This window comes from Muscardinus avellanarius, assembly GCF_963383645.1.
Source record: "Muscardinus avellanarius genome assembly, chromosome: 1".
Taxonomy (NCBI): domain Eukaryota; kingdom Metazoa; phylum Chordata; class Mammalia; order Rodentia; family Gliridae; genus Muscardinus; species Muscardinus avellanarius.
In genome coordinates, this window is record NC_137786.1 from 99510378 (window position 1) to 99529815 (window position 19438).

General features: G+C 41.2%; 1 protein-coding gene across 1 annotated transcript; it reads right to left on the reverse strand.

Annotated features, from left to right (window-relative positions):
* Positions 1 to 579: 579 nt before the first annotated feature.
* On the reverse strand, positions 580 to 19026 carry NME5 (NME/NM23 family member 5; the record flags this gene model as incomplete). Its single annotated transcript, XM_080717223.1, has 5 exons — positions 580 to 687; positions 4947 to 5065; positions 8050 to 8150; positions 9661 to 9866; positions 18898 to 19026. The coding sequence occupies 5 exons, from the start codon at positions 19024 to 19026 to the stop codon at positions 580 to 582; spliced, it is 663 nt and encodes a 220-aa protein (XP_080573349.1).
* Positions 19027 to 19438: the final 412 nt, after the last annotated feature.

The following is a 19438-nucleotide window of genomic DNA, read 5'->3' on the forward strand; positions in this document are numbered from 1 at the left end:
TGCCACCACTCCCAGCTCCTTTTTAGCTGTTTTTTTGTTTTTTGTTTTTTTTTTTGTTTTTTTGGTGGTACTGGGAGTGGAACCCAGAGGCTTTCTACCTCCGGCCTATACTCCCAGACCTATTTTTATTTTTATATTTTATTTGGAAACAGGGTCTCACTAAGTTGCTGAGAGCCTCACTAAGTGGCTGAGGCTGGCTTCAAACCTGTGCGATCCTCCTGTCTCAGCCTCCCAAGCGCGGGGATTACAAGCATGTGCCACCAGGCCCAGCTTTTATTTTTTATTTGGAAACACAATCTCACTAAGTTTTTGAGGATCTTGCTAAATTACTGAGGCTGGCCTCGAATGTGATCCTGTCTTAACTTCCCAAATAATGGGATCATGGTCCTACACCGCCACACTCAAAACTTTACGAAATAATTTATTTCACATGTAGTTACTTAAATCCTTAGGAATGAGGTTTATTATTCCTTTCTTTTTCTTTCCTTGTTAGTGCTAGTGATCCTCATGCATGCCAGATAAACAAGGAATGACGTTTCTTAAAAAAAGGAGAAGCACTGGCTTTTGCAATAAGATAGTTCATGATTTGTTCTTTGGAGGATCTGAAGGCTTTTCTGCAATTGGATGATGATGGTAAAGTTTAGGTTTGTTGGGATTATTTTTCAGCAGCCAGTCAGCTAGCCAAATCTATGGAAAAAAGAAAAGAGCCTTAAGTTAAATATATATTTCTTTTCAATATATACTCTATTAATTGGAAATTTGGTTTTAAAAATTACTTTAAGAATAAGAAGCTGACCATCAAAATTAAAATGGTATGATTTACATTATGCAAAACTGTATAGATAAAAATATGAAAGGAAGAAGTAAAACTCTGTTCACAGATACTATAGTCCTATATATTAAAAATCCCAGCAGGGCGTGTTAGCGCACACTTGTAATCCCAGCGTTCAGAAGACTGAGACCATAGGATCACAGTTTGCGGAGAGCCTCAGCTACTTAGTGAGGCCCTCCGCAACTTAGTGAGACCCTGTTTCAAAATAAAGAATAAAAAATAGAGCAGGGGGTGTAGGTCGGAGGTCGAATGCCCCTGGGTTCCATCCCCAGACCCGCACACACACACAAAATAAATCCCAAATAATTCATAAGAAAGCCAACAGAGGGTTGAGGATGTAGTTCAGTGAAACAGCACAAGCACATCATGTGTGAAGTCTAGGGTTTTGTTTTGTTTTGTTTGTTCTTGGGATTGAACCCAGGAACATTCTACCTCTGATCTACACACCCAGCCCTATTTTATTTTTATTTTGAAACAGGGTCTCACTAGGTTGATGGGAGTCTAACTACTTGCTGAGACTGTACTCCAGCCTATGATCCTCCTATATTAGCCTCTTAAGTACTAGGATTACAGGTATGCACCAAAGCCTAGGGTTTGATCTCCAGCAGCAACAAAAAAGCAGGACACAGTGACATAAACCTGTAATCTGTAATCTAGCTACTTCGGAGGCCAAGGCAGGAGGATCACAAATTCAAAGCCAGCCTGGTCAACTTAGCAAGACCCTGTCTCAAAATACAAAATAAAAATGATTAGAGATATAGAGCTCCATGGTAAAGCACCCCTGGGCTCAGTTCCCAATACCACAAAACAAAAAGATTGTGCTAAGTGAATAAGCCACACACAAAAGAACAAATTTAGTATGATTCCACTTAAATGAAATATCTAAACCAGGCATGGTGAGGCATGCTTGTAATCCCAGTACTTGGAAGGCTGAGACAAGAGAATCACAGGTTCACTGTCAGGCTCAGCTACTTAGTGAGACCCTCCACAACATAGTGAGACGCTGTTTCAAAATAAAGAACAAAAAGTGGGCTGGAAGTGTATAGCTCACAAGTAGAATGCCCCTGGGTTCAATCCCTAGAACTGAAAAAAACAAAGAAATATCTAGGACAATGAAATTCATAGAGACAGAAAGCAGCAGATGTTACTAGGAGTTGAGAAAAGAGAATGATGAATGAACTTAATGATTGCAGAGTTTTGTTTAGATCGATGAAAACATTTTGGAAATAGGCAGTGGTAAAGGTTGTACAAAATTGTGAATACAGTTAAAATGAAAGTGAAATGTTCACTTAAAATGGCAAATTTTATTTATATATGTTATGTTTTATACATAAATTATACGTGTGTGTGTGTGTGTGTGTGTGTGTGTGTGGTATTTGTGTGGTGCTGGGGATTGAAACCAGGGGCATTCTACCTCTGAGCTATGCAACCAGTCTGATTTTTTATTTTGAAACAGGGTCTCACTAAGTTGCAGAGGGCCTCACTAAGTAACTGAGTCTGACCTCAAACTCTGATCCTCCAGTCTCAGCCTCCCAAGTACTGGGATTATAAGCATAAGTGTCCGCCACCACACCTGGTTTATGTTATATACATTTTACCACAGTAAAAAACATTGTCAGGGTCACATCTATAATCTTAGTACTTGGGAGGCTGAGATAAAAGGATCACAGGTTTGAGGCCAGTACAAGGTAATTTAGTGAGAACATTTAAAAAATAAACTTGGTATGGTAGGGCATGCCTGTAATCCCAGTACCTGGGAGGCTGAGACAGGAGGGTTGCAGGTTCAAGACCAGCCTTAGCAATTTAGCAACACTCTCAGCAACCTAGTGAGATCCTGTTTCAAAACAAAAACTAAGAACTGGGTGTAGCGGCACATGCTTGTAATCCTAGTATTTGGGAGGCTGAGACAGGAAGGTTGCAAGTTCTCAGCCAGCCTCAGCTACTTAGTGAGGCCCTCACTAATTTAGTGAGATACTGTTCCTTTAAAAAAAAAAAAAACTAAACTAAGAAAAGGGCTGGGAGTATAGCTCAGAGGTAGAATGCCCCTGGATTCAATCCTCAATACCAAAGGAAAGAACAAAAATGTCTTCCAAAAGAAGTTTTTTTTTTTTAGAATGATAACAGAGAATAGACATACCAAAATAGACATATTTTGGTAAAGGTGATATTAAAATAAACTTCCCTGATTATCTTTTGAAAATCTTCAAATGGGTAAGAGTATCTATAAAGACAGACCAGGATGACATTTGACCCTGGATAACCATCATAATTTCTCCTACCCAATCATTATTCCATCTCCCCGAGTAATACTGAGGCATCTTAGAATGTGAATAAATATGAACTGCTCTGTCTTTAAAATATTAAGTATTGCCGGGCGTGGTGGCGCACACTTGTAATCCCTGCGCTTGGGAGGCTGAGACAGGAGGATCGCACAGGTTCGAAGCCAGCCTCAGCTACTTAGTGAGGCTCTCAGCAACTTAGTGAGACCCTGTTTCCAAATAAAATATAAAATGGGTCTGGGAGTATAGCCAGGAGATAGAAAGCCTCTGGGTTCCACCCCCAGTTCCACCAAAAAAAAAAAAAAAATTAGCAAAAAAAAAAGTAACCAATAGTTACCCATAAATGAGGTATGGTAGTACACTCCTATAATGGTGTGGTGGTACAGCCTTTGGAGGCTGACACAGGAAGATCATGAGTTCAAGGTCAGCCTCAGTGATTTAGGATGGTCTTCAGCAACTCAGTGAGATTCTTTTTTTTTTTTTTTTGTGGTATTGGAGTTTCTGGAAGCCCTTCTACCTCCGGGCTACACTCCCAGACCTATTTTTATATTTTTATTTGGAAACAGGGTCTCTTAAGCCAGCATGGCTGGCTTCGAACCTGTGCGATCCTCCTGTCTCCGCCTCCCAAGCACGGGGATTATAAGCGTGCACCACCACGCCCAGCGAGATTCTTTTTTCAAATAAAAAATAAAGTAGGACTGGGGTCTAGCTGTAGAACACCTCTTGGTTCAATCTCTAAAACCACATACACACACAAACAAAAGTTATATATAAGGATCTAAAGTGTATATCAAATAGTTTCTTTTTATATTTTTAAATTTCTTGGTGGTACTGGGGGTGGAACCCAGAGGCTTTCTACCTCTGGGCTATTCTCCCAGACCTTTTTTTAATATTTTATTTGGAAACAGGGTTTCACTAAGTTGCTGAGAGCCTCACTAAGTAGCTGAGGCTGGCTTTGAACCCGTGTGATCCTCCTGTCTCAGCCTCCCAAGCGCGGGGATTACAAGCGTGTGCCACCACACCCGGCTATAAAATAGTTTCTAAAAATGCTTATTTTAAAAAGGTTCTCAGGCCGGGTGTGGTGGCCCCCCGCTTGTAATCCCCTGCGCTTGGGAGGCAGAGCCAGGAGGATCGTGCAGGTTCGAAGCCAGCCGCACTGGCTCTGTAAGAGACCCTGTTTCAAAAATATAAAATAGGTCTGGGAGTGTAGCCCGGAGGTAGAAGGGCTTCCAGGAACCCCAGTACCACCAAAAATTAAAAAATAAAAATAAAAATAAAAAATAAAAAGGTTCTCAGTGTTTTTTTGGTTTTTGTTTTTGTTTTTTGCGGTACTGGGGATCGAACCCAGGGACATTCTACCTCCAAGCAACTCCCCCAGTCCTCTTTTTTATTTTGAAACAAGGTCTCACTGAGTTGCAAAGGGCCTCATTAAGTAGCTAAGGCTGGCTTTGAACCTGCACAATCCTCTTGTCTCAGCCTCCCAAGTGGTAGGATTACAAGCATGCTCCACCACACCTGGCTCTCAGTGCTTTCAATGTTTAAAAAAATGCAATGTTTTGTCGGGCGTGGTGGAACATGCTTGTAATCCCAGCACTTGGGAGGCTGAGACAGAAGGATCACACAGATTCAAAGCCAGCCTCAGCTACTTAGTGAGGCTCTCTGCAACTTAGTGAGACCCTGTTTCCAAATAGGTCTGGGAGTATAGCCCGGAGGTAGAAAGCCCCTGGATTCCACCCCCAGTACCATCAAAAAATAAAAAAATAAAAAAATGCAATGTTTTGAACATGACAACTATAGACAACATTGTTTAGTGTGAATAAAAAAAGATTTCTTACAAAAGGATCTGTTGGTTTTTGCTTACAAAGCTCTGTGAGTCCTTTAAGTAGAGTTGGTGTTACATATAAGTTTAAATAGTCCTTAGCAGCTTGTCCAATTGGAATGGGTTCAACAATCACTGCAAATACAAATATATTCTCATTAAAGCAAGCATAAATGATTGAACATTAATATTATATAGTCATTAAAAAGAATACCTTAAGCCAGGTGTGGTGGTGCACACTTGTAATCCCAGCATTTGGGAGGCTGAGACCAGAGGATCGCGGTTCATGGACAGCCTCAGCTACTTAGTGAGGCCCCTTGCAACTCAGTGAGACCTTGTATCAAATATAAAGAATAAAAAATTAGCTGGGCGTGGTGGGGCACGCTTGTAATCCCTGCGCTTGTTTTTTGGGAGGCTGAGACAGGAGGATTGCACAGGTTCGAAGCCAGCCTCAGCTACTTAGTGAAGCTCTCAGCAACTTAGTGAGACCCTGTTTCCAAATAAGATATAAAATAGGTCTGGGAGTATAGCCTGGCGGTAGAAAGCCTCTGGGTTCCACCCCAAGTACCACCAAAAAAAAAAAAATAATAATAATAAATAAAAAATTAGGGCTGGGGGTGTCACTCAGAGGTAAAATGCCTCTGGGTTCCACCCCCAGTACCACTAAATAAATAAATAAATAAATAAATAAATAAATAATTAGGGCTGGGGTGTCACTCAGAGGTAGAATGCCTCTGGGTTCCATCCCCAGTACAAAATTAATTAATAAATTAATTGGGCTGGGGGGTGTATCTTGAAGGAAGAACCCTCCTGAGATCAATCCTCAGTATCAAAACAATAAAAATTTTTTAAAAATTACAGCTTTGAGAAGAATGTGCTGCAAAATGGTACAGAAACAATCTCCAAGAAGGTACAATTTAGTTCTGAGGGGAATTTTCAGTTTTCTATTCCTGGCTTCAAGATTTTTTAAAATATATTTTTATTGGTGCATTGTAGTCAAACAGCTTAACGAAATAAAAAATTTGTGGAGATATACATGCACATATCACCCAATTAGCCTTTATCCACTCCCCAACCCATTCCCATGCTTGATTTAGTGATTGACTTTTATATGTCTGTTTAAGTATATCATGTGCTTTAAAGAGATTCCATCTTCCCCCCTCCCATCCCCTCAATAAGGCACCTTAATTGCTCCTCTCTAGGGCCCCTTCTTCAACTAGAGTTCCTCCTATTACCCATTTTTCCCTAGTTTCACATATTAGGGAAAGCATCTGATTTCTTATTTTTTTGTGACATTTCCCTCTAGATGCCATAATTCTGTTCTCCTTTATGGCTGGGTAAAATTCCATTGTGTACATAGCTCATAGTTTTTTGTTTTGTTTTGTTTTTTTTGTGGTACTGGACATGGAACCCTTCTACCTCTGGGCTACACTCCCAGACCTATTTTATATTTTTATTTGATAACAGGTCTCTTAAGCCAGCAAGGCTGGCTTCAAACCTGCGCAATCCTCCTGTCTCTACCTCCCAAGCGCGGGAATTACAAGTGTGAGCCACCATGCCCGGCTTTATCTTATAGTTTTGTAATTCACTCATCTGTTGATGGATATCTTGGCTAGTTCCATAGCTTCTGGGGCCTGCAAGGCTAGGATTGAAGCCTGCCATGCACGAGGCCAGTGCCAGGGCCCACAAGGCCGGGATCGGAGCCTGCCGAGCAGCAAGGCTGGGACTGGGGCCTGCTGCACAGCAAAGGGCCAGCGGGTCCCTGCAATCTTGCAGTCAGGAAGCACTTGAAGTTGCTGTTGCCACACTCTGTCTCTCAGCAGATCTCCAGATCCTAGTGACCTCTATTAAAAATTGGGTGTGAGTGGATCATCTTGTCAAAATCATTCACCTTCTGGCTGTTGTGATTTTAGCAAATGGGAAATAGTGTGGAAAATAAAATTAGGACTTCCAAGGAAGAGATAAACTGAAATTGATCAGGTGTGGAAAGTAGAAACTCTTAATACATTATTGGTGGATTGCAAATTAATGCAATCACTTTGAAAAACAGCATGGAAGATCCTCTGAAGAATGAAAACGAACTTACCATATGGGTATCTACCCAAAAAAATGAAAACCAAACTACCAAACCAATGCACGATTATCTATGTTCATAGATGGCTTTGAGTTTTTAAAAACTACAATACTGGAGCCAGGTGCAGTGGCACATGCTTGTAATCCCAGCATTTGGTAGGCTGAGACAGGAGGATCATGGTTTGTGGACAGCACTAGCTACTTAGTGAGGCCCTTTGCAACTCAGTAAGACCCTGTTTTATTTTTTAATTTTTAATTTTTTAATTTTTAACTTTTTTGGTGGTACTGGGGTTCCTGGAAGCCCTTCTACCTCCGGGCTACACTCCCAGACCTATTTTATATTTTTGAAACAGGGTCTCTTAAGCCAGTGCGGCTGGCTTCAAACCTGCATGATCCTCCTGTCTCTGCCTCCCAAGCGCGGGGGATTACAAGTATGCGCCACCAAGCCCGGCTAAGACCCTGGTTTTTTTTTGTTTGTTTGTTTTTTGGTGGTACTGGGGGTGGAACCCAGAGGCTTTCTATCTCCTGGCTATACTCCCAGACCTTTTTAATATTTTATTTGGAAACAGGGTCTCACTAAGTTGCTGCAAGTCTCACTAAGTAACTGAGGCTGGCTTCGAACCCGTGTGATCCTCCTGTCTCAGCCTCCCAAGAGCAGGGATTACAAAGGTGCGCCACCACACCTGGCTAAGACCCTGTTTTAATATAAAGGTGTCAAGTGTGCTGGAGCACACTTGTAATACAAGCACTTGGGCAGCTGAGACAAGGATCACAATTTGTGGATATCTACTTACTGAGGCCCTTTGCAACTCAGTGAGACTCTGTTTCAAAATAAAGAATTAAAAAAAAATAGGGCTGGAGATGTAGCTCAAGGGTACATGAGGGTGTGTAGTGTGTAGTTCAGAGGTAGAATGCCTCTGGGTTCTATTTCCAGTACCGAGAAAAAAATTGGAGAAAATTTGTTATCTTCCTTCCCAGCCATAACCTCAAAATAAAAGCAAAGAAGCAATAAGAAGCAACTGCCAAATTAATCCTGTGTAACTCACCTTTAGGAAACATGAAACGAATTTCTCTTTCTGCTGCAGCAAAGTCGTTGCTCCCGTGAAGTGCATTCCTTAGGTCATCTGTTCCATAAATTGCCCTCAGACTAAAAACAAATTAGAGATGATGCCTATCTATCTGATATTACTTCCCTGCTTCACATGAATGCATGTTATTTAGGAATTTATTTAGGAATTTATAAAAGCATTGCCACTTCTCACATCTTTAGGCTTTAATCTATTTTATTTTTGTGGTATTGGAGATAGAACCCAGGGGCATTCTACCTCTAAGCTACACCCCCAGCCCTATCTATTTATTTATTTATTTATTTATTTATTTATTTATTTATTTATTTATTTTTACTTTTTGAAACAGGGTTTCATTGAGTTGCAAAGGGCCTTGCTTAAGTAGCTGAGGCTGTTTGTGAACCCAAATCCTCCAGTCTCTGCCTCCTGAGTGCTGGGATTACAAGTGTGCACCATGCCTGCCCTTAGGCCTTAATCTATTTTTAGTTTAAGCATAAATTTAAAATAGATTAAATTTAATTGGCTCAGAGATAGAATGCCCCTGGGTTCCATTCCAACTACTGCAAAAAAGGGGGGGGGGCTGGGAATATATAGCTCAGAGGAGAGGTAAAATTCACCTGGGTTCAATTCCCAGTACCGCAAAAAAAAAAAAAAAAAAAAAAAAAAAAAAAAAAAAAACCCACAAAAACAAACAAACAAAAAAACACCATCCTAATGGGGCATGGTAGCATTACTATAATGTTGAAAATAGGGGTTTGAGAAGACTGTGAAGGAGGCAAGCACCCACTGAGGCATCAAAAAATCTGCTTTAATCAAAAAGAACCAAGGAAGAACCCAGCACCTCAGCACCTTTGGGCATGTAGTCCAGATTGGCCAGCTGAGTCGCCCACGTGGTGGGGGGAAGTGCCTGTGCTTAAAAGCAGGAGGGGTTTGGGGGGGCTAAGCGTGGGAACACCAATTCCCAACATGTGTAGTCTCCACCTCTGGAGTATGTCTCGAGATGTTTGGAGTCTCGAGGCACCTGGATTCTCATGATATCTCTGCTTCTAGCTTCCAGGTTCTGCCTCCTATCCCCAGGGGTCATGTGGGGGGAGGGAAGGGGGAACCCGACCTATCATATACCTGTAATCCCAGTACTTCAGAGGCTGAGACAGGAGAATCACAGGTTCAAGGCCAGCCTCAGCAACTCTTTGAGGCCACCCACAAGTTAGTGAGACCCTGTTTCAAAAGAAATAAACAGGGCTGGGGGTGTGGCTTGGAGGTAGAATGCCCCTGGGTTCAATCACCAGTAAAACACACAGAAACACACACACACACACACACACACACACACACACACACACACACCATCCCAATTTTTCCATGAAGAATTCTACTTAATTTGCAGTTAACCAACCATTGCCTGAGGCAATTAGTAGTATTTGATATTAAGACAGACACTGAAGTAATTAAAATATAAGTTGATTCCCCCTAGAGCAAAAAAGTTGATAGAGTAACACTTCCAAATATAAGAAAATTCCCATTACAATGAAATAAGACTTTATTTTTTTCCAGATAGGTCCAACACCCAGCCCCCACAAGTACAATCACCTGTCTGGGTGTGTCTCCTTCGCTACTAAACTATTACTTGGTCCCAAAAGATCTTTCCAGTAAGAGATGGCTTTATGTCGAGCTAGTATCATGGCAACAAGTGGTCCAGAACTCATATAAGCTGTTAAATTTGGAAAAAACATTTTCCCATACTGTTCCACATAAAAGTTACTACAATGTTCAGGGCTGAGATGTAGTTTTCTTCTCTATAAGAAAAAGTCAACAATAGCATTTAAAATGATAATTCAGCAATATCTTACTAAATCATTAATAATTTGAACTTAGTACCATATAATCACAAATATGGTTTATCTTTGTATTAGGAAGACTCAGAGGACATGATAAAATAATTAAATATGTGAAATTAAATAAGAGGAATTATTTAACCTATTTAAAAAAATGATTCAGCTGGACATGGTGGCACATGCCTGTAATCCAGGGGATTTGGGAGGCTGAGAAAGGATTACATGTTTGGGACCAGCCTCAGCAATTTAGAAAGCTCCTTAACAACTCGGCAAGACCCTGTTTGAAAATAAAATAGAACTGGGGGTATAGATCAGAGGTAGAACACTCCAGGTTCAATCCCCAGTACCACCAGCTGGGTGTGGTGGCACACACCTGTAATCCCAGTGCATGGGAGCTGAGACAAGAGGATCACAGGTTAGGAACCAGCTTCAGCAACTTGGTGAGACGCTGTTCAAAATAAAAAAAATAAAAAGGACTAGGGCTATAACTCAGAGGTAGAAGACTCCCTGGGTTCAATCACCAGTACCAAAAAAGAAAAGATAAAATAATTTCCCAGTACCACAAAAAACAAAACAAAAAACTGATTCCAGTTTGGCAGCCCCCTTCAGGGTTTGTTTTGTTTTGTTTCTTTGTTTTATGGCACTAGAGATTGGACTGAGGAACCTTCTACCATTGAGTTACCAGTCCTTTTTTCTTTTTCTTTTCTCTGTAGTACTGGAGATTGAAGCCTAGAGCATTCTACTTCTTTTTTTCTCTTTTTCTTTCTTTTTTTCTTCCTTCCTTTCCTCCTCCTCCTCTTTTTTTTTTTTTTTTTTTTTTTTTTGTTGTTGTTGTTGTTGTAGTACTGGGGATGAAACCCAGGAACACTGTACCTCTGAGCTACACCCCCAGCCCTATTTTTTATTCTTCATTTTGAAACAGTGTCTCACTGAGTTGCAAAGGGCCTCACTAAGAAGCTAAGGCTATCTGCAAACTGTGATCCTCCTGTCTCACCTCCCAAATGCTGGGATGACAATCCTGTGCCACCATGCAGGGCTGGCATTCTACTTCTGAGCTACACTTTCACCCTTGTTTTATTTATTTTGAAACAAGGTTTCATTAAGCTGTTGAGGCTGGCCTGGGACTTCCTGCCTCATCTTCTGGAGTAGCTGGGATTACAAATGTACACCACCATTTCCAGCCTCAGTATATAGTTTATTAATGACAGATTCATATCTCTCTTTTTTTTTGCAGTACTGGGGATTGAACCCAAGAACATTCTACCTCTGAGCTATAACCCCAGCCCTATTTTTTATTCTTTATTTTGAAATAGGGTCTCACTGAGTTGCAAAGGGCTTCACAAGTAGCTGAGGCTGTCAGCAAATCACAATCCTGTCTCAACCTCCCAAATGCTGGATTACAAGCATGTGCCACCATGCATGATTTATATCTCCTTCTTAAAGTAACATTTCAATTATCAACACTTTTGTTAATGTGTACTTCATATATACTAAGGAGACAAAGCTAGACTTTGAAAGATTTCAAATTCCTCTTTCCCTATCTGTGTTATTTTCCTATTTATTATTAAATTCTCCTGTGTTATTTGGGGAGTTGGTCTCATTATGGTACTTAGAAATAACATGCAGTAAGCCATGTGCACTGGTGCACATCTATAATCCCATACTTGCGAGGATGAAACAAGAGAATTTTAGTTTTGAGGCCAGCCTCAGCAATTTAGTAAGACTCTCAACTACTTGGTAAGACTCTGCTTCAAAATGAAATAGGGCTAGGGTTATAGCTCAGAGGTAGAATGGCCCTGGCTTTAATCCCCAGTACTACACACCATACCCACATATGAAGTCTTTCACTGTATTGTATGCATGCTTTATTCTGGTTCTGTCCTGTGTGTTGATTCACTATAACCTTATGAAAAATTAGTTGGTGGTATGTTTCTCAATTTAAAAAAAATGTGAAACATTTTGGACAAATGTGGGCTTTTTTTTTTTTTTTGTGGTACTGGGGTTCCTGGAAGCCCTTCTACCTCCGGGCTACACTCCCAGACCTATTTTTTATACTTTTTTATTTGGAAACAGGGTCTCATAAACCAGCGCGCGCGGATGGCTTTGAACCTGCGCTATCCTCCTGTCTCTGCCTCCCAAGCGCGGGGATTACAAGCGTGCGCCACCACACCCGGCCAAATGTGGGCTTTTTTACACAAATGAAAAGCTACAAGAACAAATAAATAAATAAATAAATAAATAAATAAATAAATAAATAAATAATTTTGTGGCACTAGAGATGGAACCCAGGGGCATTCTATCTATGAGCTACAGCTCCAGCCCTATTTTATCCTTTTATTTTGAAACAGGATCTCACTAAGTTGCAGATGGCCTCACTAAATTGCTGAGGCTAGCTGCAAACTTGCTGTCCTCCTATCTCAGCCTCCTAAATACTGGGATTAAAAGCATGCACCACCACACCTGGCTTCAATCACTAAATTTAAAAAATCATGGTATCTGGGTCAACCATTTTCTATTTGAAAGTATCATACTTATCCAGGGGTGGTGGTGCTCACCTGTAATCCCAGTATTTAGGAGGCTGAGACAGGAGGAATGCAGGTTCATAGGCAGTCTCAGCAATTTCATGAGGTTCTCAGCTACTTGGTGAGATCCTGTTTTCAAATAAAAAATAGAATGGGTTGGGGTGTAGATCAGAGGTAGAATGCCCCACCACCACCCCTGGGTTCAAACCTCAGCACCAAAAAAAAAAAAAAAAAAAAAAAAGCAATAATCTCAATACTTGGTAGGCTGAGACAAGAGGATCCTGGCTCATGGTCAGTCTCAGCTACTTAGTGAGGCCTTCTGCAACTTAGTGAGACCATTTCAAAATAAAGAAAAAAAATTGAGCTGGGGAGTGTAGCTCAGAGGTAAAATGCCCCTCGGTTCAATCCTAGCACCACACACACAGACACACACAAAATTATCAGCTGGAGCCAGACAGAGTGATATAACAGTGGTATATATCTGTAATCCCAGCTACTCACAAGACTGAGACATGAGAACTTAAAGTTGAGGCTGGCCTGGGCAACTTAAGTGAGACGATATCTCAAAATAAAAAGTAAAAAGGGCTGGAGCCAGTTGTGATGGCACACACCTCTAATCCCAGTACTTGTGAGGTTGAGACAGGAGGATAGTAGATTTGTGACCAGCCTCAGCAATTTAGTGAGGCCCTCTACAATTTAATGAGACCATTTCAAAATAAAATATTTTGAAATAGGGCTGGGGGTATAACTCAGAGGTAGAATGTCCCCGGGTTCAGTCCCCAGTAATGCTCCCCCAAAAAACACACACCTATAGAAAAAGGATTGAGGATGTAGCTTAGTGGTAGAGTGCCCTGAGTTCCAGCTCCAGTACCACAAGACAAAAAAAAAATTAGAAAAACACTATACCACTGAGCAACATCATTAATCCTAACTAAACACTGTGTGTGTGTGTGTGTGCACACGCGTGCATGCGCGCACACGTGCATGCGCGCACACGCAAGTACTGAGTATTGAAACCAGAGGCATTCTACCTTTGAGCTATACCCCTAGCCCTATTTTATTTTTTTATTTTATTTTGAAACAGGGTCTTACTAAATTGCAAAGGATCTTGCTAAGTTGTTGAGATTGGAGATTGGCTTTAAACATGTGATCATCCTATCTCAGCCTCTCAAGTACTGAGATTATAGGAATGTACCACCGCGCCCAGCTTCTCCTAAATTTATGAACCTTGTTTCTATCCAACTAGTACATCTTTCCATGTGCTGATCTACAGGTAGTTAAACTCAGGGCATGGTAGCACTTGCCTATAAGTCCAGTATTTGGAGACTAAGACAGGAGGACTTCAGGTTTAATTTAGTGGGACCCTGTTAAAAAAAAAAAAAAGAAATAGAGCTGGGGGTATAGTGCAGAGGTAGAATGCCCCTGGGTCCCATCCCCAGTACTAGTAAAAACATACATGCATACATATACATACATACATGCCCCTGGATTTGATCGTCAGTACCAAAAGAAAAAAAAAAGTGGGGCATGGTGGTACACATTTATAATCCCAGTACTTAGGAGGCTGAGACAAGAGGATAACAGGTTCAAGGCCAGCCTCAGCAACTTTCTCAGGCTCTCTACAACTTAGTGACACCCTGTTTCAGAATAAAAAAAATATATATATATCAGAGGCTGAGACAGGAGGATCACCATTCATGGATAGCCTTAGCTACTTGTGAGGCCCTTTGCAACTCAGTGAGACTCTGTTTCAAAATGAAGAATAAAAAATAGAGCTGGGGGTGTAGCTTGGAGGTAGAATGTCCCTGGGTCCCATCCCCAGTACTGAAAAAAAAAAAAAAAAAAAAACCAAAAAACAGAGTTGGGAGTATAGCTGGGAGGTAGAATGTCCTGGGTTCAATCCCTATCCACACAAAAAAGGGGGAAGGAGTGGAGCTTGGAGCCCCTGGGTTTAACCTTGAGTGCCACATTACACACAAAAAAAACCACAAGGCAGGCAAGGGCTTGCACTGCATTAAATTGCACTGCATAGCACTGAACAGATGAACTAAAAAAAAAATCAAAACCCCCAAAATCTCAACATGCATAAGAATCATATATATTTTTGTGGTATAAGGACCTGAATGTAGTGGTCCCTTCTACCACTGAGACACACACCCCCAGACCTTTTTCTTTCTTTCTTTTTTTACTATTTATTTACTTTTTTGTTTGGTTTTTGTGGTATTAGGGTTAACCCAGGAACATTCTACCTCTGAGCCCTGTTTTATTCTTTTTTTTTTTTTTTTTTTGTACTTAAGATTGAATCCAGGGGCATTCTATCTCTGAACTATATCCCCAGCCCTATTTTTCTTTTTCTTTATTTTGAAATAGGGTTTCACTAAGTTGCAGAAGTCCTCACTAAGTAGCTGAGACTGGCCTTGAACATGTGATCCTCCTGTCTCAGCCTCCCAAATACTGTATCATAGGCATGCACCCCATGTCTGGCTTATTCTTTATTTTGAAACAGGTCTCACTAGGTTGATGAGAGTCTCATGTACCACCATGTCCAGCTTACTTTTTATTTTTAAACAGGGTTTCACTAAGATACTGCAAGCAGGCCTCAAACCTGCTATCCTCCTCCCTAGTACTTGGGTTTTAGATGTGCACTTGCAGTACCTGGCTGCCACATGTCTCTGAACAAGCAGGGAAAGCTTCCTTCGGTAGGTATGCTAGCTAATGTAGGATGATTTTTAAAAATAAGGGTTCTTCTTCAAAGTTGTTATTGAATCAGCGATGCCACTGGTTGCTATGAAATTAGATCAGGTGGGCCAGGTATGGTGGTCTAAGCCTATAGTCCTAGTATTTGGGAGGACTGCAGGTTTGAGGACAGCCTCAGTAAGTAGTGAGACTCATCAACCTAGCTAGACTCTATTTTAAAATAAAATTAAAATAGGGATTGGGGTATAGGTCAGCTGTAAGAATGCCCCTGGGTTCAATCCCAAGTACCACAAAAAATTAGGCCAGGTGTGATAGTACATGCTCCCCCACCCCCCCGCCCCTCTGGTGGTACTGGGTTCCTGGAAACCCTTCTACCTCCGGGCTACACTCCCAGACCTATTTTTTTATATTTTTATTTGGAAACAGGGTCTCTTAAACTAGCGAGGCTGGCTTTGAACCTGCACGATCCTCCTGTCTCCGCCTCCCAAGCGCAGGGATTACAAGTGTGGGCCACCACACCTGGCTTAGTACACACTTTTAATCCCAGTTCTTGTTAGGCTTTCAGCAATTTAGTGAGGCCTTCTACAATTTCGTGAGACTCTATTTTTAATAAAACAATTTAAAAATAGGGATGGAGATGTAGCTCAGAGAATACCTCTCCGTTCAATTAAAAAATTAGATCAGAGCCAGGCATGATGGCACATACTTGTAATCCCAGCATTTGGGAGGCTGAGACAGGAGGATCGTGATGTGCAGACAAGTCAGCCACTACTTAGTGAGGCTGAGAAAGGAGGGTCAAGGTTCATGGACAACCTCAGCTACTTAGGCCCTTTGCAACTCAGTGAGACCCTGTTTCAAAATAAAGAATAAAAAATAGGGCTGGGGGTGTAGCTTAGAGGTAGAATGCCCCTGGTTCCATCTCCAGTATGGCAAAAAAAAAAAAAAAAAAAAAAATTAGGTCAGCAGTATTCATTCTCAGAGATAGAACCTTAGTCTGTAACAAAGGAAAGACTGCCACCTACTGAAAAGATACAGCATTTCCAGGAAGTCTTCTTTAGATGGGAAAAGAAAGCTTCATCTCCCAACTCCAATAAAGCCTACTTTTACAAGCATATAGTACAAAGGGGAAATGCTGTATAATTTCACTTATATAAAATAGCTGAACTGGGCAAAGTGGTCATGCTTGTAATCCCAGTAGTTGGGAGGTTGAGATGGGAGGATCGCAGGTTTAAGGGCAGCCTCAGCTACTTAGTGAGGTCCTCTGCAACTTACTGAGAAACTCTTTTCTTTCTTTCTTTCTCTTTCTTTCTTTCTTTCTTTCTTTCTTTCTTTCTTTCTTTCTTTCTTTCTTTCTTTCGTTCTTCTTTCTTTCTCTTTCTTTCTGCAGGTCTGGGGATGGAACCCAGTGGCATTCGACCTCTGAGCTACACCCCTGCCTTATTTTTTATTTTTTATTTTGAAACAAGGTCTCACTAAATTGCGGAGGGTCTCATTAAGTAGTTGAGGCTGTGAACCACGATCCTCTGGTCTCAGCCTCTTGAATGCTGGGATTACAAGTGTGAGCCCCCATGCCCAGCTGTGAGACCCTTTTTAAAAATAAAAAATAAAGGCCGGGCGTGGTGGCGCACGCTTGTAATCCCCGCGCTTGGGAGGCGGAGACAGGAGGATCGCGCAGGTTCGAAGCCAGCCGCGCTGGCGTAAAAGACCCTGTTTCAAAAATATAAAATAGGTCTGGGAGTGTAGCCCGGAGGTAGAAGGGCTTCCAGGAACCCCAGTACCACCAAAAAAAAAAAATAATAATAATAAATAAAAAATAAAATAAAAAATAAAATAGGGCAGGAGGTATAGCTCAGAGATAAAATGCTCCTGGGTTTAATCCCCAGTCTCTCCCCGCCCCCCCCCCCACACACAAAGAAATAGCTAGCTGGGCATGGTGGCACATAACCTGTAATCCCAATACTTGGGAGGCTGAGACAGGAGGATCACAGATTTGAAGCCAGTCTCAGCAATTTAGGGAGATGCTATTTCCAAATAACAACAACAAAAAGAGGGGAGCAGGGAGTATATCTCAGAGGTAGAATGCTCCTGTGTTCTATCTGCAATATCAAAAAAGTAAAAATAAAATAAAATATGGACAGAAAAGCTGGGTGTGATGGCTCACCCCTCTAATCCCAGTACTTGGGAACTTGGAAGGCTGAGCTAGTAGAATCTCAGGTTCAAGGCCAGCCTCAGCAACTTAACAAGACCCTCAGCAACTTAATGTGACCCTGTTTCACAATAAAAAATAAATGGGGCATGGAGTGCACACTTGTAATCATAGTATTTGGGAGGCTGAGACTGGAGGATCGCAGGTTCAAGGACAGCTTCAGCAATTTAGTGAGGCTCTCAGCAACCTAGTAAGACCGTATTTCCAAATAAGAAATAAAAATTGGTCTGGCGATGTAGCTCAGTGGTAGAATGTCTCTAGTTTCAATTCCCAGTACCCCCCCCAAAAAAATTTAAATAAATAAATAAATGAGGCTGGGGGTGTACGAAGCTTAGAGGTAGAATGCCCCTGGGTTCAATCCCCATTACCGCAAAAAAAAAAAAAAAAAAAAAAAAAATTAAAAAAAAAGAGAGAGAGGAGGGGATCAATGTAATCTGGAATGATATCTAAAGGACTTTGTAAAGGAGTATAAGAATAGAACATCTCCATGTGATGGGGAAATTTTTCTGTAAACACAAAAAATTTCTGGAAGAACAGAAAGTCATACATGATTGTCTTTCTGTGGAATATGGGACTTGGGATGGGAGAAGGCAGGTAAAAGAAAAGGCAATTTTACTTCTCACTTTATATCCTTTAGAACTGCGAAAAAACTGTAATCATTACACATAACTTTTTGGGGGTGAGAGTATGTAGTACTAAAGATTGTACCCAGAGGCATTCTACCTCAGAGCTATACCTCCAGCCTTTTTTTTTTTTTTTTTTTTTTTTTAAAGTACTAAGGATGAAACCCAGGGGCATTCTACCTCAGAACTATACCTTCAACCTATTTTTTTTTTTTTTTTTTGGTGGTACTGGGGGGTGGAACCCAGAAGCTTTCTACCTCCAGGCTATACTCCCAGACCCATTTCATATTTTATTTGGAAACAGGGTCTCACTAAGTTGCTGAGAGCCTCACTAAGTAGCTGAGGCTGGCTTTGAACCTGCGCGATCCTCCTGTCTCAGCCTCCCAAGTGCAGGGATTACAAGCATGCGCCACCATGCCCGGCTTCAACCTTATTTTTTATTCCTTATTCTGAAACAAGGTCTCACTAAGTTGCAGAGGGCCTCACTAAGTAGCTGAGGCTGTCTGCGAACCTGTGATCCTCCTGTCTCAGCCTCCCAAGTACTGGGATTACAAGTGTGCGTCATCATGCCTGGCACCTTCAGTCTTTTTGTTTTTGTGTTTTGTTTTTTGTGGTGCTGAAGATTGAACTCAGGGGCATTCTACCTCTGAACTACACCCCCAGCCCTATTTTATTATTTTATTTTGAAACAGGGTCTCACTAAGTTGCAGAGGGCCTCACTAACCTGTGAGGCTCATTAACCTGTGATTTTCCTGTCTCAGTCTCCCAAGTACTGGGATTTCAAGCATGCACCACCATGCCCAGCTTACTATCACATATAACTTTTATATTTCAAAAAATAAATCTAAATTTAATGCTTAACACTGAGGTTCTAAATGGGTAGGCACATTTAAAAAAAAAAAAAGCAAAGATTTATAAGAAGCATGGCCATGCCCAGAAGTTACCTGAACGATGGTGAATCCAGATCTGAGAATAATATCTTGTATCTCCTCCTCTTTGTCAACAATATCTGGCTTGATAATGGCCAGAGTTTGTTCTACATATATTTGAGGTGGGGGCATTGACATTTCCATTTTGGCTTTTCCAGGTACAATTTCAGAGTTTCTTCAAGGCATCAACTGTAATGACATACATCCCCCCATCCCCAATTCAATGTAATTGTGATTAAGAATAGTATTATTCAGCCAGGCATGGTAGTGAATGCTTGTAATCCCAGTATTTGGGAGGCTGAGACAGGAGGATCTCAGTTCTCGGACAGCCTCAGCTACTTAGTGAGGCCCTTTGCAACTCAGTGAGACCCTGTTTCAAAATAAGGAATATAAAATAGGACAAGGGCTATAGCTCAGAGGTAGAATACCCCTAGATTCAATCTCTAATCCCGGAAGAAAAGAGAAAAAAAAGAATAGCATTGTTAGCCGGGTGTGATGTGGTGGCACACATCCTAATTCCAGTACTTGGTAGGCTGAGACAAGATGATTGCAAGTT